The sequence below is a fragment of the Zygosaccharomyces rouxii genome (assembly GCF_000026365.1).
Source record: "Zygosaccharomyces rouxii strain CBS732 chromosome D complete sequence".
Taxonomy (NCBI): domain Eukaryota; kingdom Fungi; phylum Ascomycota; class Saccharomycetes; order Saccharomycetales; family Saccharomycetaceae; genus Zygosaccharomyces; species Zygosaccharomyces rouxii.
Genome location: NC_012993.1, coordinates 1,364,210 through 1,380,960, shown reverse-complemented (window position 1 = coordinate 1,380,960; position 16,751 = coordinate 1,364,210). Strand labels below are relative to the sequence as shown.

The 16,751-nt window shown below is 38.3% G+C and overlaps 12 protein-coding genes and 2 non-coding genes across 14 annotated transcripts; 7 read left to right on the top strand and 7 right to left on the bottom strand.

The window, feature by feature from the left end:
* Window positions 1-72: 72 nt before the first annotated feature.
* ZYRO0D16654g (cytochrome b5-like heme/steroid binding domain-containing protein) lies at window positions 73-645 on the top strand (the record flags this gene model as incomplete). The annotated part of the gene is made up of 1 exon (XM_002497108.1): window positions 73-645. One exon carries the CDS (start codon window positions 73-75, stop codon window positions 643-645), a length of 573 nt encoding a protein of 190 aa, XP_002497153.1.
* A 382-nt stretch (window positions 646-1,027) lies between these two features.
* On the top strand, window positions 1,028-2,569 carry HOM3 (aspartate kinase; the record flags this gene model as incomplete). Its single annotated transcript, XM_002497107.1, has 1 exon — window positions 1,028-2,569. The coding sequence occupies one exon, from the start codon at window positions 1,028-1,030 to the stop codon at window positions 2,567-2,569; it is 1,542 nt and encodes a 513-aa protein (XP_002497152.1).
* Window positions 2,570-2,604: 35 nt separating this feature from the next.
* On the bottom strand, window positions 2,605-3,462 carry CBR1 (cytochrome-b5 reductase; the record flags this gene model as incomplete). The annotated part of the gene is made up of 1 exon (XM_002497106.1): window positions 2,605-3,462. One exon carries the CDS (start codon window positions 3,460-3,462, stop codon window positions 2,605-2,607), a length of 858 nt encoding a protein of 285 aa, XP_002497151.1.
* Window positions 3,463-3,631: 169 nt separating this feature from the next.
* On the bottom strand, window positions 3,632-5,056 carry JHD1 ([Histone H3]-lysine-36 demethylase; the record flags this gene model as incomplete). The annotated part of the gene is made up of 1 exon (XM_002497105.1): window positions 3,632-5,056. One exon carries the CDS (start codon window positions 5,054-5,056, stop codon window positions 3,632-3,634), a length of 1,425 nt encoding a protein of 474 aa, XP_002497150.1.
* Window positions 5,057-5,950: 894 nt separating this feature from the next.
* On the top strand, window positions 5,951-6,448 carry RSM18 (mitochondrial 37S ribosomal protein bS18m; the record flags this gene model as incomplete). Its single annotated transcript, XM_002497104.1, has 1 exon — window positions 5,951-6,448. The coding sequence occupies one exon, from the start codon at window positions 5,951-5,953 to the stop codon at window positions 6,446-6,448; it is 498 nt and encodes a 165-aa protein (XP_002497149.1).
* Window positions 6,449-6,512: 64 nt separating this feature from the next.
* PKP1 (protein kinase PKP1) lies at window positions 6,513-7,781 on the bottom strand (the record flags this gene model as incomplete). Its single annotated transcript, XM_002497103.1, has 1 exon — window positions 6,513-7,781. One exon carries the CDS (start codon window positions 7,779-7,781, stop codon window positions 6,513-6,515), a length of 1,269 nt encoding a protein of 422 aa, XP_002497148.1.
* Window positions 7,782-8,480: 699 nt separating this feature from the next.
* Window positions 8,481-9,557, top strand: GVP36 (Gvp36p; the record flags this gene model as incomplete). The annotated part of the gene is made up of 1 exon (XM_002497102.1): window positions 8,481-9,557. One exon carries the CDS (start codon window positions 8,481-8,483, stop codon window positions 9,555-9,557), a length of 1,077 nt encoding a protein of 358 aa, XP_002497147.1.
* Window positions 9,558-9,631: 74 nt separating this feature from the next.
* On the bottom strand, window positions 9,632-11,482 carry TPA1 (oxidative DNA demethylase; the record flags this gene model as incomplete). The annotated part of the gene is made up of 1 exon (XM_002497101.1): window positions 9,632-11,482. The coding sequence occupies one exon, from the start codon at window positions 11,480-11,482 to the stop codon at window positions 9,632-9,634; it is 1,851 nt and encodes a 616-aa protein (XP_002497146.1).
* A 402-nt stretch (window positions 11,483-11,884) lies between these two features.
* ISD11 (Isd11p) lies at window positions 11,885-12,160 on the bottom strand (the record flags this gene model as incomplete). Its single annotated transcript, XM_002497100.1, has 1 exon — window positions 11,885-12,160. The coding sequence occupies one exon, from the start codon at window positions 12,158-12,160 to the stop codon at window positions 11,885-11,887; it is 276 nt and encodes a 91-aa protein (XP_002497145.1).
* A 268-nt stretch (window positions 12,161-12,428) lies between these two features.
* On the bottom strand, window positions 12,429-12,500 carry ZYRO0D16456r. The gene has a single exon. It is a non-coding gene; the product is annotated as a tRNA-Gln (tRNA).
* Window positions 12,501-12,680: 180 nt separating this feature from the next.
* On the bottom strand, window positions 12,681-12,752 carry ZYRO0D16434r. Its single transcript has one exon. It is a non-coding gene; the product is annotated as a tRNA-Gln (tRNA).
* Window positions 12,753-13,032: 280 nt separating this feature from the next.
* On the top strand, window positions 13,033-13,476 carry APQ12 (Apq12p; the record flags this gene model as incomplete). Its single annotated transcript, XM_002497099.1, has 1 exon — window positions 13,033-13,476. The coding sequence occupies one exon, from the start codon at window positions 13,033-13,035 to the stop codon at window positions 13,474-13,476; it is 444 nt and encodes a 147-aa protein (XP_002497144.1).
* Window positions 13,477-13,696: 220 nt separating this feature from the next.
* Window positions 13,697-14,893, top strand: CAJ1 (Caj1p; the record flags this gene model as incomplete). The annotated part of the gene is made up of 1 exon (XM_002497098.1): window positions 13,697-14,893. One exon carries the CDS (start codon window positions 13,697-13,699, stop codon window positions 14,891-14,893), a length of 1,197 nt encoding a protein of 398 aa, XP_002497143.1.
* A 261-nt stretch (window positions 14,894-15,154) lies between these two features.
* Window positions 15,155-16,612, top strand: TED1 (Ted1p; the record flags this gene model as incomplete). Its single annotated transcript, XM_002497097.1, has 1 exon — window positions 15,155-16,612. The coding sequence occupies one exon, from the start codon at window positions 15,155-15,157 to the stop codon at window positions 16,610-16,612; it is 1,458 nt and encodes a 485-aa protein (XP_002497142.1).
* Between the last annotated feature and the right edge of the window lie 139 nt (window positions 16,613-16,751).

The window sequence follows — 16,751 nt, the reverse complement described above, 5'->3', positions numbered from 1 at the left end:
AGTGGTGCAGTACGTTGATCGTTTAATCGCACTCTTTTAATTGTTTCTTTTGCGGTTTCTTTACGTTGATAAATGGGGGATTACAAGGAAGTTACAAACAATAACAACAATAAGGAGAAGCAAGTACCACTGTCTGTAGATGATGAAGATCTGCCGTCTTTGAGTTGGGATGAGATCAGAAAGCATATGACACCACCGGACTGTTGGATGGTTATACACGGTAGAGTTTACAACGTTGCGCCTGTACTGGCGAGTCACCCCGGTGGATCACAAATACTATTGCATTATGTAGGCAGGGATGCGACGTATCCTTTTGATGATGTAGGACATTCAATGGAGAGTCTTATATTCGACATGCCCCCGGGCTCGTTAAAGGGCAAATTAGAAAATTGTGCAGAGAGCAGGGTACGAGGAGGATACGTGCGTGGTAGTGATGGTAAAAATGATGACAATGAAGACAAGGAAGAAGTTGTTGTGACGCAGTCACAGGCCCAAAGTTACATGGCAATTTGGAACAGAATTTACACTGTGCTACTTTACTGCGTGATATTGGTTTGTGCAATCCTATTAACATGTCTACGGTGGAGAAACGGTGAGAGACAAGTGTTAGTGAATGAAGATATTCCATCATGGGCATTCTCTTAGGGAGTGGTGAAAGAAGGGGACTTTGATAAAGAAATGAAACGAAATGACATAAAGGGCCACTGGATTGATTGTGCTCTTCGAAGATTGTTATCCGGAGTTGATACCGTGGCTAAGAGTTGTTAGGCCAATTCCCTTTAAATGGGTTTTGGTGTACGTCAGTGCGGTATGATTAAATGTGATATGCTACGGTACGCCACAGTACGGATTACCTTTATTTGTATACTATGAACTTAATCGTTGTGGTGCCAGCGATGAGTCAACGTGAAATTTTTCAATTTAAAAGAATGAAAAATTTCGAAATTATACATATGTAAACTTTTAATACACATGAGTGTCGGTAGGAAAGTAGTTCTTATTAAGCCTCTAGAGGATCTATAGTAGTATGTTATCAAGTGGGTGGGTTGTACAAAAATTTGGTGGTACTTCCGTGGGTAAATTCCCCAAGGGTATCGTTGATCATATTATTAAATTTTATACAGAAGAACAACAGAATGACGTTGCGGTTGTTTGTTCTGCTAGATCTTCTTACACCAAATCCAAGGGTACCACTTCTAGATTACTCAAATGTTGTGATTTAGCGTCACAAGGAGAAGATTTTATGGAATTCATTGAAGAGGTTAGACAAGACCATGTGAGTAACGCCGAGGCCAATGTAGAAACACCTGCATTGCAGACTAGATTGATTAGTGATAGTAATAAAGAGTTGGATTTGGTGGTTAAATATTTGGAAGCTTCTAAAGTTCTTGGTGAAGTGAGTCCGAGAACAATGGATTTAGTCATGGCATGTGGTGAAAAATTGAGTTGTCTGTTCATCACTGCTCTTTGCAACGATAGAGGCTGTAAAGCTCAATATATTGACCTATCTCATATTGTTCCTAGTGATTATACCACCAACAACTTAGATAGCAGCTTCTATGCCTTCCTTGTGCAAGCTTTTAAGGAAAAATTACAACCTATTGTTCAGTCAAAGGAAAGAATTGTGCCTATCATTACAGGATTTTTCGGACTTGTGCCAATGGGTCTCTTAAACGGTGTCGGTAGAGGTTATACCGACTTATGTGCTGCCTTGATTGCAGTTGCATTGAATTCTGACGAATTACAAGTTTGGAAAGAAGTCGATGGTATCTTCACAGCTGATCCAAGGAAGGTTCCACACGCACGTCTATTATCAAGTGTCACACCAGAAGAAGCAGCAGAATTGACCTATTATGGTTCTGAAGTTATTCATCCATTCACCATGGAACAAGTTATTAGAGCCAAAATTCCAATTAGAATCAAAAATGTCCAAAATCCAAGAGGTGATGGTACAATTATTTATCCTGATAACCAAGCCAAGAAGGGCGAAAGTACACCACCACATCCACCAGAAGCACTTTCAGCATCATTTTTCGAAACTAAGAGAAGAGGCGCAACTGCTATTACCACCAAGAGTGATATTGTAGTTGTTAACATTCATTCCAATAAAAAGACACTATCACATGGATTTTTGGCTCAAATCTTTACCATTCTGGATAGATACAAATTGGTGGTTGATTTGATCTGTACTTCTGAAGTCCACGTTTCTATGGCATTGCCAATCCCTGATCCTGAATCTTACAAAGCATTAAGACAAGCCGTAGAAAAATTGAAGAGCTTGGGTACCGTTGATGTTACGAAGAAAATGGCGATTGTATCATTAATTGGTAAGCAAATGAAGCAATTTATTGGCATTGCAGGTACCATGTTTACCACACTAGCCGAAAACAACATTAATATCGATATGATTTCGCAGGGTGCGAATGAAATTAACATTTCTGCAGTTATTGATGAAGCTGATTCTATCAAAGCATTGCAATCAATTCATTCAAAATTGTTAGATGAACGTGCTCAAGATTTTGAACACGCCGTTGACGAACGTTTAGAACAGATAAAAAGACTTGATTGATAGAACATTTGATTTATATTATTAATGTATGTAAATTAAAACACAAAAACTTGATCACCCATCTTTGAAATAGGTTTTGCCTTTTCGTAGCCCAATGCAACTGCTGATCTCTTCACAGCAGAAACCAGTCCTGGTGGACCACATACCAATAGCTGAGTACCGTCTCCTTTTGGATTAGGTAAGTGGGTTTTCATAATGTCTTGGGTCACATATCCAGCACCACCATTCCAACCTTCCTTTGGTGGATTATCTAACAGATAAAATACTTTAAATTGATCGGGTCTTGAAGCAACAATAGTATCCAATTCTGCTTTCAACAGGATATCTTCTTCATTTTGGTTACCGTAGATCAATGAAACTTTTGTCTTATCGCTAGGGTCAGATGCAATGGCTTTGATAATTTGATACATGGGTGAAATTCCGGTACCACCAGCAACCATACCAATGTGGTTAAAAACGTTTGGTGCATATTCATAAAAACCTTTAGGACCACGTACTTCGATTTTATCACCGATTTCTAATTCACCAAACATTTTGGAGATATTACCTTGTGGATAAGATTTAATCAACAATTCGAAGAACCCTTGGGCATCGGTATCTAACGAAGTTGGAGTATACGACCTAACGATTTCCTTTCCGTTAATTACACCTCTAATGGAAATGTGTTGGCCAATGGGCAATCCTAATACATCTTCAGCTCCTGGCAAACCGAATCTATAGACTGCTGTGTTATGCGAAAGTGAAGTCTTCAAAATCAATGTGAATTTTTGGAATTCATCCTTCTTGAGTATTGCCTTAGGACCTGAGTTCTTCTTGGCAATTAATCCACCAACAAGAGCAAAGACAAGTAATGCGACAACCGTACAAGCAATTTGAACTTCAGGACTGGCCATATTTGACTATCAATGTTTGGTTCTTTTGTTTTCCTCTATTTCAGAGTTGAGATCGAAATGGATCAAGTGATGAAATTTCAAAAGTACCTTTTAACTTTTGTTCGTTACAGTGTAACCTGAACGAAAAAAGTTGAGAAATCGTACTGAATCCGGTGCTCACGGTCTACGATCAATCCTTCAGGTCAATCAATTCCTCCAACTTCTTGATCATAGACCTTTTGGAAGGATATTTTAATGGCTTGTATTTAGTATCTTGGAGCTTCATGTAATTCAGCAAGACAATAAGTGCGTCTTTGGTCAATTTGTAATGGTTATTGTGTACACCGAGCGAGACCGCCCATTCGCATGTCTTGCCCATTACTAAGTCGAACATTGGGAAAGTGAACCTTTTGGGAACTTTTGTCAACTTCTCTACATGAACCACTTGCAACTGCGTTTCGATATCACGTAATGTTAGGAAATTACCACCGACGATTAACGAATCCGCTGGTGTGTACACTGCATGGATCCATCCTGACGGTAACATGAACAGATCACCTGCTTGTAGCTCCATGGCAATGCCCTCATCCAATAAATCACCCAAGAATACCAGATTTTGGTTTAAATCTTGACACCAATCCGTATAGACTTTCAAATTGTGATCAGTTGGTGGGAAAAGTATGAATTTCTTGTGTCCAGAAACTAAATTGTAATAGACTGATGTTCCTGCAAAATCTAAATGGAAATCTGTGTAGGAATTACCTGATGACATGAGAATGTATCTTGTCACTTTGGGCTTTGGATCGTCATTACCCATATGTTCCCAGACTATATTAACTAGATCATTTTCTTCCACTGGTTTGGGTCTTTCGATGTGGAATTGATCATCGAAATGGGATACTTCTAGTGAAATAACGTTTCGTATTCTATCTCTCTGTTCTACTGGCGTTTTAGAGAAATACTGGTTCCATTGTGAGAGTGTCCATCTTTCGTTCTGCTGTGATTGCACATCCATCACATCAACCGGAGTTTCACCGCCCAATATTTGGGTAATATCGTCGACAGTTAAAGACCTTTCTTGATCTGCCAGGCCCAATTCTTGAGGCCTAGGTAGTCTCATGCCCGTATTTTCCGGATCTACTATTTTTAAAGGTTCACGTAATTGGAAGAATCCATCATTCAATTGGGCTGAATCAATTAGATTGGAATTATTTTCCCATTTGGCAAAGCATTTGAGAAATGCTTCAGCGTGTGGGTGAACTTTTTTCAGCTTTTTATCATCACCTTCATTCAATGCAATGTAATCAATCTGTTGTTTTCTTCTCAATCCGTATCTCTTCCTTGGTGGAGAAGGAGCTTCTTCTAAAGGACTTCTTCTTTTCCTTTTTCTCTTGTCGAGCTTCTTTATCAATTTACTATCTCCCTCGTGTGCATCACATTGGAAATAGCTTATCTCATTTGATGACTGGGGGTATTCCTTTGTTTCATTACCATCTTGATCTTGCAGATGTTTTAAAGATACACAAGATACATGAACCCACTGTGGACATAGAGAACATTGGACCCAAAGAGGCTTATCAGGGTCATCCTTATGGCAATATTTACATGATTCCATGGCGTGCAAGCTGCTTTCTCTCTTAATCTTGTTATCTTTTATAAGTTATTTCACCAATGTAATGTGATGAGATGATCCGAGATGTGCTTATGACTAACAAGAACTACAAAGAATATCAGGAGAACCTCAATCTTGGAGTTGTGATTGATGGGAAACCGCTAATTGAGAGTCTGGAATTGCACTACAATAATCTTTGACTCCCTGACGGTATCAATAAGAAAAGGTATCTTTATTTAGTTCGCTTAGGATAGATAGAATAGGTTTATAACATGAATAATCTGCTTTACCAAAAGGAGGGTAGAGCAGATGAATTGGATGAAGAGTGGGAAGGATACGGCGATTGTTAATATTTCTTTGTTTTGGTAGGAATGCCTATTTAGATGTATTGGAACAAAATGTTAAATTGTCCGAGATCATATCGGGTTGATTTGAAGTAAATAAGTATGGGATGGAATAGCAGTAAGGTTTCACTACTGCCCCTGCTTGGGCCTAGATGAGCCCTCAAGTCTCCAGGATAAATTTCATGTGTTTTCAAAATCACCATTTGACACCACACTTAGTTTTCCCAAGTATATATCATTTTATCTAGTTCCAATATTCATAAAACAGGATTTCCTCCAGCTCTTCTTTAAATTCAAACGAGCAAATTTCATTAGGTAAAGAAAATTTTGAGCTACTAAATAAATGAAATGGTACCAATATAGAGCGTCTAATTTACTCCTAAATATTCCATTTTTTATTTGAATTTTACTACTGTTAAGGATCTTTACGTCTAATTATCCGAATTTTTTTTCAACATGAAAAAAAAAAGAGTCCAAGTTACAAGAACTTTGCCATATTCTAAAGCTCATTACACCTTAAAGCAACCTGAAGGAATCTATACCGCGTCTCATCATGTTCAATAGAGCTATTGGATCTATAAGTAGAAGGTTTTTCACTACCGAATCTCCCAATCTGAGACCCCTGCAGATAAAACTTTCCAATAACAAGAAAAATCAAATAAATGTAAATGGTAGTCAACCAGCACCGGTATCCAAAAAGATTGATCCACGCTTAACGAGGAAGTTCCAAAGAGGTAGTTTTTACGACCCATTTGATTTTTCACTTGCAAGAATTCACCTAGATAAAAAATTTGGATCGAGTAATCGTCCTATGAATGAGATGTTCAACAAATTTGGTATCAATCCATTGGACCTTTATACTAGTCCCGAAGTGTTATCCCAGTTTGTTTCCTCCACTGGTAAGATCCTACACAGAGATGTCACTGGCCTTTCGGCTAAAAATCAACGTCGTATCTCCAAGGCAATTCGTAGATGTCAAGCCATTGGATTAATGTCAAAGACCCATAAGGATGTGTCGCTACTACCTACAAGGACTTCTGGTAGATATTAAAAGTTTTTATTCATGTAAATAAATAGCAATAAAAGATTAAGAAGAATAGTTAAAACTTTCATGATCATAGCATTTCCTTCGATGGGCCTGTGAGCTTTATGTAGACATCAGTCCCCCATCCCCATAAACTTTGTATATCAAGACGACCGTCAAACATTTCCATGTATGCCTTACACATGGGGAGACCAAATCCCATCCCAGAAACGTTATTAACATTTTCACCGGGCAAAATGTATGCTTCCGCGCCAGTATCATTCTTCTTCTCTGCTACCGTACTATAGGAATAATCAAACATTTTTTCTTCCACTGCAGGCGGTATACCACCGCCAAAATCACGAATTCTTATTTGCAATTCATTATCATTACGAACAATAGTGACTTCCACAGGTTTTTGTGTCAATAGATTCTCTGAATTACTATGTTCGATGTGAGCTCTTAACGAATTCTTCAAAACCTCCGTAAGCACATACTCTAAACTTGTGGGGATACAGGTAAAAGTGACGTCATGGCCCTCCATGATCTTTACAGGGACGTTACGATCATAGCTGATTGAACAGAGATCATTGACAAATTCACCGACCTGTTCAACCAGGCTTGAAATTTTCAAATCCTTATACAAAACTCCAATATCATTACTCGTAATACCTTGATGGAAACGGTCAGTTTGTTCCAATAACCCTAAATGGTGGGTTACTAACATCTTCATTGAGATCCTATTTCTCAGATGCAGATTTAAAAATCTGAAGACGTGCTCGTGGTCATAAAATTTCATTACCTCTTGAAACCCTGCGGCTAATGTCGTCAAAGTGTCTTGATGCTCCTCCAAAAAATTGGTTAAAAGACTAACCATGGTATCGCGATGATGTAGCCCATACGGATAATCTACACTAAGTAAAGTCTCTAAAGTACTGAGATAAAGTGAATTGGTGAGTTCAATATTGGGATTTAAAACAACGATGTATGGCAAATTTTGAATTGCTTGCAATTGACGGCACGTATAACATAATAACAGGTTAACAGTTTGAATGCTTAACATGTATTGCTCATTGTTCTGTAATGGTGGCTTGTACTGTGTCAAATATTGGTAGGTAATTGGTGGAATAGGTTTCTTCGCATAATCTTGAATCAACATCTCGATATGTGATCTAATTTTGTAATGGGCTTCAAAAGGAATATCCAACCTGCCTGAATTATTCTTGCCATCACCTCTAGGTAGGGTCTCTTTTCTCCATCGTGAATACCAACGAAACTGTCTAAAACCAGAATATTGGTAGCGCTGCCGCAGTAGCCCACCTAAGACCCCCGCATATCTATAGCTAGACCTCAAATGCATCTTTTAGGATCGCTACCAACTGATTAGAGAGCCTGTACCCGAATCTTTTCCCTACACTATCGATTAGACTTTTTGGCAGACGTAGTTAAGTTGTAGTTTAGTTCAGTTTCTGAGAGTAGGCCGATGACCCAATATCAGCTATATTGAACAATTAGAGCTAAAGAAGGACAAAGAAGATAAAACGCAATTGACCTTACAATGCACATTGCAGTAAGGTGACTGATAATGGGACTGATCTGATACCAACGGTATCAGTACCAGTACCAGTAATAAGCTTTAATCATGTGCTTTATGTCGCATATACAAGAATCAATTGAGTCAATTGAATCAGTATTCAATTCTTATCTAATCTTAGGGTATCCATTGTAATATGTGCCTACATATGCAACCTCCTTTTCCACAAGAACAACCCATTTTTCCAATGCTCTTCTTACAGTCAACCAATTCTTATGAACGCTCATCTCTATGTAAAAAGTCTTCTTCATTGAATAAGCATCTTCCTCTAGATACTAGAGACTGGGTGACCATTCACTTAGACTCTTACAGCCTGTTTCGTTGTCTTATCTTCTCTTAAAGGATACCTTTTAGCCCTGCTTAGCAATTCGATATAAAGAAAGGGAAAAATTGCCAGTACTTCAACACCAACTTGACCACCTGGAAGAACAAGAATACATATGGAAAGGTCGCCTATTAGCTATTATGTCATTCAGTAAGTTCACAGAAGGTCTCAACGAGAAATTTCAGCAGCTGTCTACCACTGTTTCCGGGAAAGCTCAGGAATTCTCACAGGGCATTCCTGTCACCCATAGATACATGCAAGAGAAGTTAGGTCATGCAACTGATATCTCAGAGATGCCACAGGAATATATCGATTTGACAACAAAGGTTGACGCTATCAAATTGATCTACAATCATTTCCTGCAGGTAACTCAAGTCTATGACAACGAATCCTACGACTACCCTAAATATATCAATGAATCGATTAACGAATTTTCCAGGACTGTAGGTTCGAAGATTCAAGAATTGTCCCATGCCTCATCTGCACACGAAGCTCATTCCATCTTATCTGCTCCTGGTCCTTCCAAAGATCCCAAGACTTTGAACTACGCTCTAAGCAGGGTTTCCTTGGTGTCAAGCGAATGTATGGAACATTTGAGTACTCATGACGATGCTCTTTTGGCTTCTTATCTGATGAAATATTCTGATATTCAAAGCCGTGTGGCTCAGGCTCGTCTACACCAGGATTCCTTGGTTCAAACTCATTTCAACGCAAAGTTGAGAGAAGAAATCGATGGTAACTTAAAGAGGGCCCACAGGGTGCGTAGAGATGTAGAGAACAAACGTTTAACCTACGATGCATCTCGTACCCATCTGGAAAAGGCTAAGCCTGAGAAGGAAGCTCAATTGAGGGTCCAGATGGAAACCGCTGAAGAAGAATTTGCTCAAGCTACCGAAAATGCTATTGTTGTTATGCAGGAAGTTATTGCTGGTGCTAATTTCATGCCGTTGCTACGTGAACTAGCTGCTGCTCAATGGTCCTATCATGAAACTGCAGCCCAAAGAATGCAAGCGTTTTTATCAGATTTCCCAGGAGATAGTGAAATGGAAAAACCGCCATTGTCATCTCATCCAGACGTCGCGGGTCAACACAACGCAGCTGCTCCACCATTCGATACCAAGACCTCAGGTGCACCAAAGGGTGTGCCTGCTATATCGTTGTCTGATGATGCCGAAGACAATGCTGCCGAGACTGCTAAAGAAAATCCCATGTTGTAACCTGTTGCTCTATTGTCGTCTAAACGTTTTTTCTTTTATCGTTATATATCTACATTGTATGCTTCCGTTACGTTTTATTCGACGCACTTGACGTCCCATTGAGATTTGATATCCCATCTACTAGTCTTGGCGCTCCAGCTCACGTATTTGACAAATTCCAAGACACTTTCATCACGTAGTACAAGAGTCAAAGTATTCCAGTTGGCACATTGATTGATGAGCACGGAATCACCACTGTCATCAGCCCTGTAAACTGCAGCGTCTTTGACATCTTGTGCATCTTGTTCCGGTTCATCATCTTCGTCAGCCATGTACAATTCGTAACCACCAACTTCTCCGGATTCCCATCCGTTAGAAGGTGTCAAGCCTAGTGTTCCTTCGAGAACAGCATCTATAGAACCTTCCACTTGATTTAGCAACGGATTCAAATTACATTTAGTTGCCAAAGTGAAATCCTTGCCCGGTCTAAATCTTCTCACCAAAAATTGTTCACTCAAGGGACATAACGATGTGAGTAATGTCAAATATTTCTTGTAAATGGTGCTCTTGAAAAATTGAACTAATTCTATCAATGCAATTTCCACTTCTTGTTCTTTAGGTAGAGTTTGTTTGAGCAATTCAAAGTTAGGCAATTCCTCACGGTTCAAAGTCGCTAGAATATCAGAATCTTCCTTGAAATTCTCGTGAGATTTACCATCCATATAAAGGTATCTCCATTTATGAGAAGGTACAGCCGTTTTCCAAGGCTTGGCCACATCCTTGGATTCATAAGGGCAGTCCTTTTCCAATTCTTCTCTTTTGATTAACTCTTTCAATAAAAGAGATTTGTCCTCATTCAAAAATGATTCCAATTGTAAAGAAGAATCATCTGCAAATTTGCTTTGTAAATCGGAAATACCTTCTTTGGTTAGGTACTGTTCTGAAATGTACTCTTTCAAGAAATCTAATTCATGTTGTGATAGTTGATTCTCTTCCGATATGACGCTAACAGAACCTTCCTTCTCATCGTTACGCAGGATTTTTTCAAAATGTTTGACCTCATGATAAGGTAGAATATCTCTTTCATCCTTGGGGAACTCGTAATCTTGTAAAACGTTTGATTCTAATTGTGCCAAAGTAGAGGTATTGTTGTTAACCCATTGTTCTTCTTCACCAGGGTTGTAACCTTTTTCACCCTCCTGTGGGATGTGATACCAACCTTGGATCGACAACCTATGTTTGTCAACTTTGACTTCTTCCACATCATGGAATGAGAAACCTGGTTGCACGCTAAAGAAGGCAATTTGATTGAATTGTGGGACCAATTTGGCACAGGGATCGGATTGAGGTACATTGGGGATTATACTATCAAACAATCGTAGACCACCTCCATAATGTGATTTCCATGTGTGATCAGGATCAGGTAGATAAAGGATGAAACTAACTCTTCTTGATCCAATAACATCATCGTGAGTCAATAAATGACAACCTTTTGTATAGGTATTAATACTCATATCAGTTTTGGTACCCGATAACTTACCAGTGCCAGTCACATGAGAGATGACATCTCTGTAAATCTCCGAGTAAAGGATTTCACGTAGCCTGTAAAGGTTTGGTAGTCTTGATAAATCATCCCAATCCAGACCTGAAAGGTTTGCCAAATCACCACTTTGATTTACTTTATAGATATCTGTTTCTTTCTTTGTAAAATGAATCTGAGTCTCGATTTCCTTACGAACTGCACGTAACAGATCATCGTCGATCAGTTGATGAATGGTACCCCAATTATAAGGTTTAGCAGTTGCAATATCAGACTTTAACTTCTCTTGAAATTTAGTATCCCATATCTTTGGGTTGAAAAGAGAACGAACCTTGTCCTCTTCAAGCGCCAAAAGCTTCTGAGGTGTATCCTCCCTGGGATTTTGATCTGGCGAATTTCTCTTCATCGTGAAACTTACTTGCAGTCTTTAGATGGTAACAAGATACAGATACTACGAATATTACAACCTCTAATGATTTCAATGTATATATATGATTAAACTTTTTAATTCCATGAGATGGAGATGAGGTGATGAAAAAAAAAAAAAAAGAAGAGTGTGTGAAGGTCATATGATGATGATGATTACATGAGCATCCAAACGATGCCTCTCAGCAATATTGAAGATTATTCGAACCTAAATAGTCGTTTAAACGATTAACCATCAAATATTCATTTAAAAGACTTCTACTCATCGTATATTCATATATATGTATATATATATTAATGCTATTACCTTGAGAACCAAATCGAAGGGAAAACTCGGCTTTTGATTAGAATATGCTCAACATACGTCACTTTCCATTGTAATTTATTCATGCTCTGTTTTTAGAGGTTCGACAACTAACTTGTCAAAGGTGTACATCTGCGATATTAGTGACTGTCTCTTTAGAACACCTAGGTCTTTCAAAGCATTTGTATAAAGTAAATTTAGTTTCTCCTGATCTTTGACATCTCTATTTTCCCTGAATGAAGCCCTTGTTCTTCTTAGAAAGTAATTTTTGAAGTTATAGTCGTTGAAGTTATTAGCGTTCTTGATAAATTGCTTGTAAAGACCTAGAACCTGAGTTCTTGTCAAAGATGACATTTTGCGATTCTATTCGTGATGCTAATATTATTATCAGTAGATACTGGCGAACTGCAGTTCTTCAAGTTCCCCAACACTGTCGGTAAGCTAATGCAACACTATGTGTTTGATGGTTTAAGATCGTCAGTAGCATATGAACTAAAAGCGGTGATCGATTTGTAATTCGATACGTCTCACGGAGTTAACCGCACTTCGCAACATCGTGGGTTCGATTGTTGAGTGAGGTATCCATGCTGAAATCTTCGGTTAAAAAATTTAAAAAGAAATTAGGTCCTACCCGGATTCGAACCGGGGTCGTTCGGATCAAAACCGAAAGTGATAACCACTACACTATAGAACCTATAATTTTCTGAGAAATCAGAAATACGTGAGGGTACACACTCCTCTTAAATAATCATATGGTATTTTTTAGAAGCTGTAAAACCACCGGGGGTGGTGAGAGTGTATTAGTACGTTTATCACAGCGTTTACATTGACAGAAAATGCCAAGGATTTTTATTCAATAAATAAAAAAGAAATCAGGTCCTACCCGGATTCGAACCGGGGTCGTTCGGATCAAAACCGAAAGTGATAACCACTACACTATAGAACCATTATGTTCTGTTGTTTAAAAAGAGAAAATAGGGACCACAAGACGGAGCAGAGTAAAAAACAATTAAAGGATCAGGTTGAGTAACCGTATGTCAATCGATCAAGCATTGAAAATCTTTCAAGGATGACTTGTGGTGAGAGACCTGTAGACATAATCCTATCTGAACCAACTTAAACCTGTATTGTGATCAGTAAACACATATCGATATAGATAAAGTAACGGTGATATTTCGAGTACGCTATACGCTATACTACTAACCCACGAAGAGACTCCATCAATAATGTCTGATATTCCTACTGAAGAGAAATTGGCACAATTTATTCAATTAGTTCTAACTAAACTTGTTAGAATCATTCAAGTGACAATTCCACTAATTACGAGATTTAGCTCTGAAAATCCAACGGCTTTCATTATCTTGACACTAATCGTACTGGCATTCATAGTACTTCGTATAATAAGAAACATTTACACCATCGTGAGAAGACTCGTTTTCTTATCACTCATCATATTTTTACTCTTACTCTACGTTAGAGGATTTGATACTGTGATAATGTTCGATTTACCATTCCTTTACAAACTAATTCTGAACGGTCAAGATCTAGAAACTGTTATGGTTAAATGGGGGTCATATTTAAGCCGCACTTCAATCCATAGTTCTCATTTCCTCTACAATTTCTGTAAGGTGAGATTACAAGAACTCTGGCAATCACAACAACAACAATAATATTAATTGGGAGTCAAATTCCGCCATTTTATATGCTATCTCTTTTATTCTTCCGCTTTTCTGTAGTAGTTCAGTTATTTTTGTAAGTAAGCTGACATGGGCTACCTACAATAAAGACCAACTTTATAACAACTTCAACACTTTTTATTCAAGAGAAAAGGACACAGAGATACCGCTAGCACTGTTAGAAGCTGTAGAGCGGCAGTATAAATTTGGCATCATGGTAAAAGATACGGAATATTACGATAGGTTGGGAATTAGCCCTACGGCTACTCCTACGGAGATTAAAAAGGCATACAGAAGAAAGGCTATGGAAACACATCCAGACAAGCATCCTGACGATCCTGAAGCCGAGAACAAATTTCAAGCCGTTGGTGAAGCTTATCAAGTTTTAAGTGACGAGAGCCTTCGTGCGCGCTATGACGAATATGGTAAAGATGATGCAGTTCCTCAACAAGGTTTTGAAGATGCAAACGAATATTTCACCGTAATCTTTGGTGGTGATGGCTTTAAGGATTGGATTGGTGAATTTTCTATATTCAAGGATTTAAATGAAGCTGGTGGCATTATTGATGAACCACAGAATGATGGTACACCTTCCAAACCTGGTGAAAGTGGTATGGTTCACACTAGCAGTGAGGAGGCAGCAGCTAAATTAGATGAGAAGAATAAGAAATTGTCGAAGCAACAGAGGGAGAAGTTGATAGAAATGGAAAAAAGGAGAAGAGAAGAGTTAGCAGAACAAGTGAAGGAACTGGCGAAAAAATTAAATAACAAATTGGACTCATATGTGCTAGCGCTTAAGGATAATAGGCTAGACGAATTTGCATCGAAATTGGATCAGGAAATTGAAAATTTGAAATTGGAAAGTTTTGGTCTTCAACTCCTACACATTTTGGCCAAATGTTATCATACAAAGGCCCAAAATTTTATCATGTCTAAGAAAACTCATGGGTTTTCCAAATTGTTCACAGGTGTACGTGATAACGCAAGAAGTGTTAAATCTGCTTATAATTTGTTATCAACTGGGTTGGAGGCACAGAAGACCATGGAACAAATGAACGAAGTTAACCCAGATGAATTAGATCAATACGAAAGAGCTACATTTGAAAATATGATGGCAGGAAAGGCACTAGGTGTTGTGTGGGCTATGAATAAATTCGAATTGGAGAAGAAATTAAAGGAGGTTTGTAATACAATATTAAATGATAACACGGAACCTACTAAAGTACGTTTAACAAAGGCAAAGGGGTTACTGTTCATGGCTGATAGATTTTCAAAGGCAAAGAGATCTCCAGAAGAGGCTGAAGAGGCAAGAGTATTTGAAGAATTAATTCTTGGTGAACAGGAGAAGGAGAAAGAGAAGCAAAAACAGAAACAAAAAGAAGTTAACAAGAGGAAGGGTTTCTTTAGCTGATTCAAATGTGTTACGAGCCAAATTCTATGTAGTCAAGATTCCCTGAACCTACTCTTACATTTTAAGTATATATATATGTATCTATATGAGATATACTGTGAACTTGTATGTATGGTACTATTGCTCTTTATGGTTAGAAGTGTTAGTCTTTACAATAATTCGAAGGGTCTTATTGAAAGAAAAAAAAAAAAAAAGTTGGCGTTCTGGTTGTAACACAAGGAAGCATTATATTCCCAGACCCAGATCCAGGTCCAAGGTTCAATGATTGACTACAGATACATTCTGAATAAGAAGTTCTTTAAATGGTGTTCCATACTGTCGACTATAATCACCTTGTCGACAACCTTTTATATCTATACGTATCCATCTGCGTATCCAGCACGTTGTTCATGGTATAATGCTGCTCAAGATGGGAATGATGTCGATGTTAATGGATTGGACCATATGTCGAGGGCATTATACTACACTAAAAGGTATTTGAAGGATGTATACAAGCATAACGTACTTGGCGTAGTTCCATCGAAAGGTGATGAAGATGGCGGTCCACAAGATATACATATGATTGCATTTGGAGATCCTCAAATCAAGGGAATTTGGCCTAGCACGGATTATAATACGAGATTAGACATCTATGGTAATGATCATTATCTCGGTCATATAGTTTCAGTCATGGAACAGAGGTTAAGACCATCTCATGTAGCGGTACTTGGAGATCTTTTCTCATCACAGTGGATTAGTGATTCAGAATTCTACAATAGGAGCTCTAGATATTTGACAAGGTTATTCCACAGAGATACAACGTGGTTAAAGGATTTAAAAGAACTAGAGCACGATGATAATGGGCTCTACAAGATAGATTGGATGACATGGGGCCAATCTTTAAATCGTAAGTGCGAAGAGGAAAAACCTTGGAATTTGGAATTTGGATACAGTGATGTACATTCCTGGGATCCTGAAAAGGAGGATTATCTTTTCATCAACGTTACCGGTAATCATGACATCGGGTATTCTGGTGATACCACTTATCAACACTTGGCAAGATACAATCAAGTATTCGGTAAGGACAACTACTGGATCGAATACGATAGGGATACCGATCACCCATGGCGTATAGTGGTACTCAATTCATTGCTATTGGAAGGTCCTGCGTTACAACCGGAGTTTTTAGATGTCACTTGGGAATTCTTAACACAGTTAGCTGAAAGAAATTTTGAAGGTAATACCATTTTATTGACCCATGTACCTTTCTATAAGGAGGAAGGACTATGTAGCGATGGTCCCAATTTCGAGTATTACCCAGAGGACCACGCTTCAGAGCCCTATAAATCCAAGTTGTTAAGATCTCAAAATCATTTAAGTGAAAAAGTGACTAATGAAGTGCTGAACCTTGTGTTTCACAACAAAAAACCAGGTATTATCCTAACGGGCCATGATCACGAAGGTTGTAAAACCATCTACAATAAGAATTTCGACGACGATACATGGACTGCCTCTAAGGAGGCGAAATCTGATTTGGCAGTTCAAGAAATTACGGTAAGAGCCATGATGGGTGAATTTGACGGCAATACGGGTTTGTTAACGGGTCATTTCGATCGTGATCAAGGCGATTGGGAATTTCATTTCAAACTATGCCCCTTCATGGTTCAACACGTTTGGTGGGTCGCTAAAATCTTTTTAATTGTTACCGTGTTACTATGGTCAATTACATTCTTTATGTAGAAGTTTACCCCAAAGTATAATCTTACAGAGCATTAAGCATTAATTCTTAAGAAAACGTAGATTTGCTTTTAAGAAACGGTTTTTTTTCAACTTTTGCTTCGTATTTAGGGCTGAAACTTCTCCATAGGTTATAGCTTGC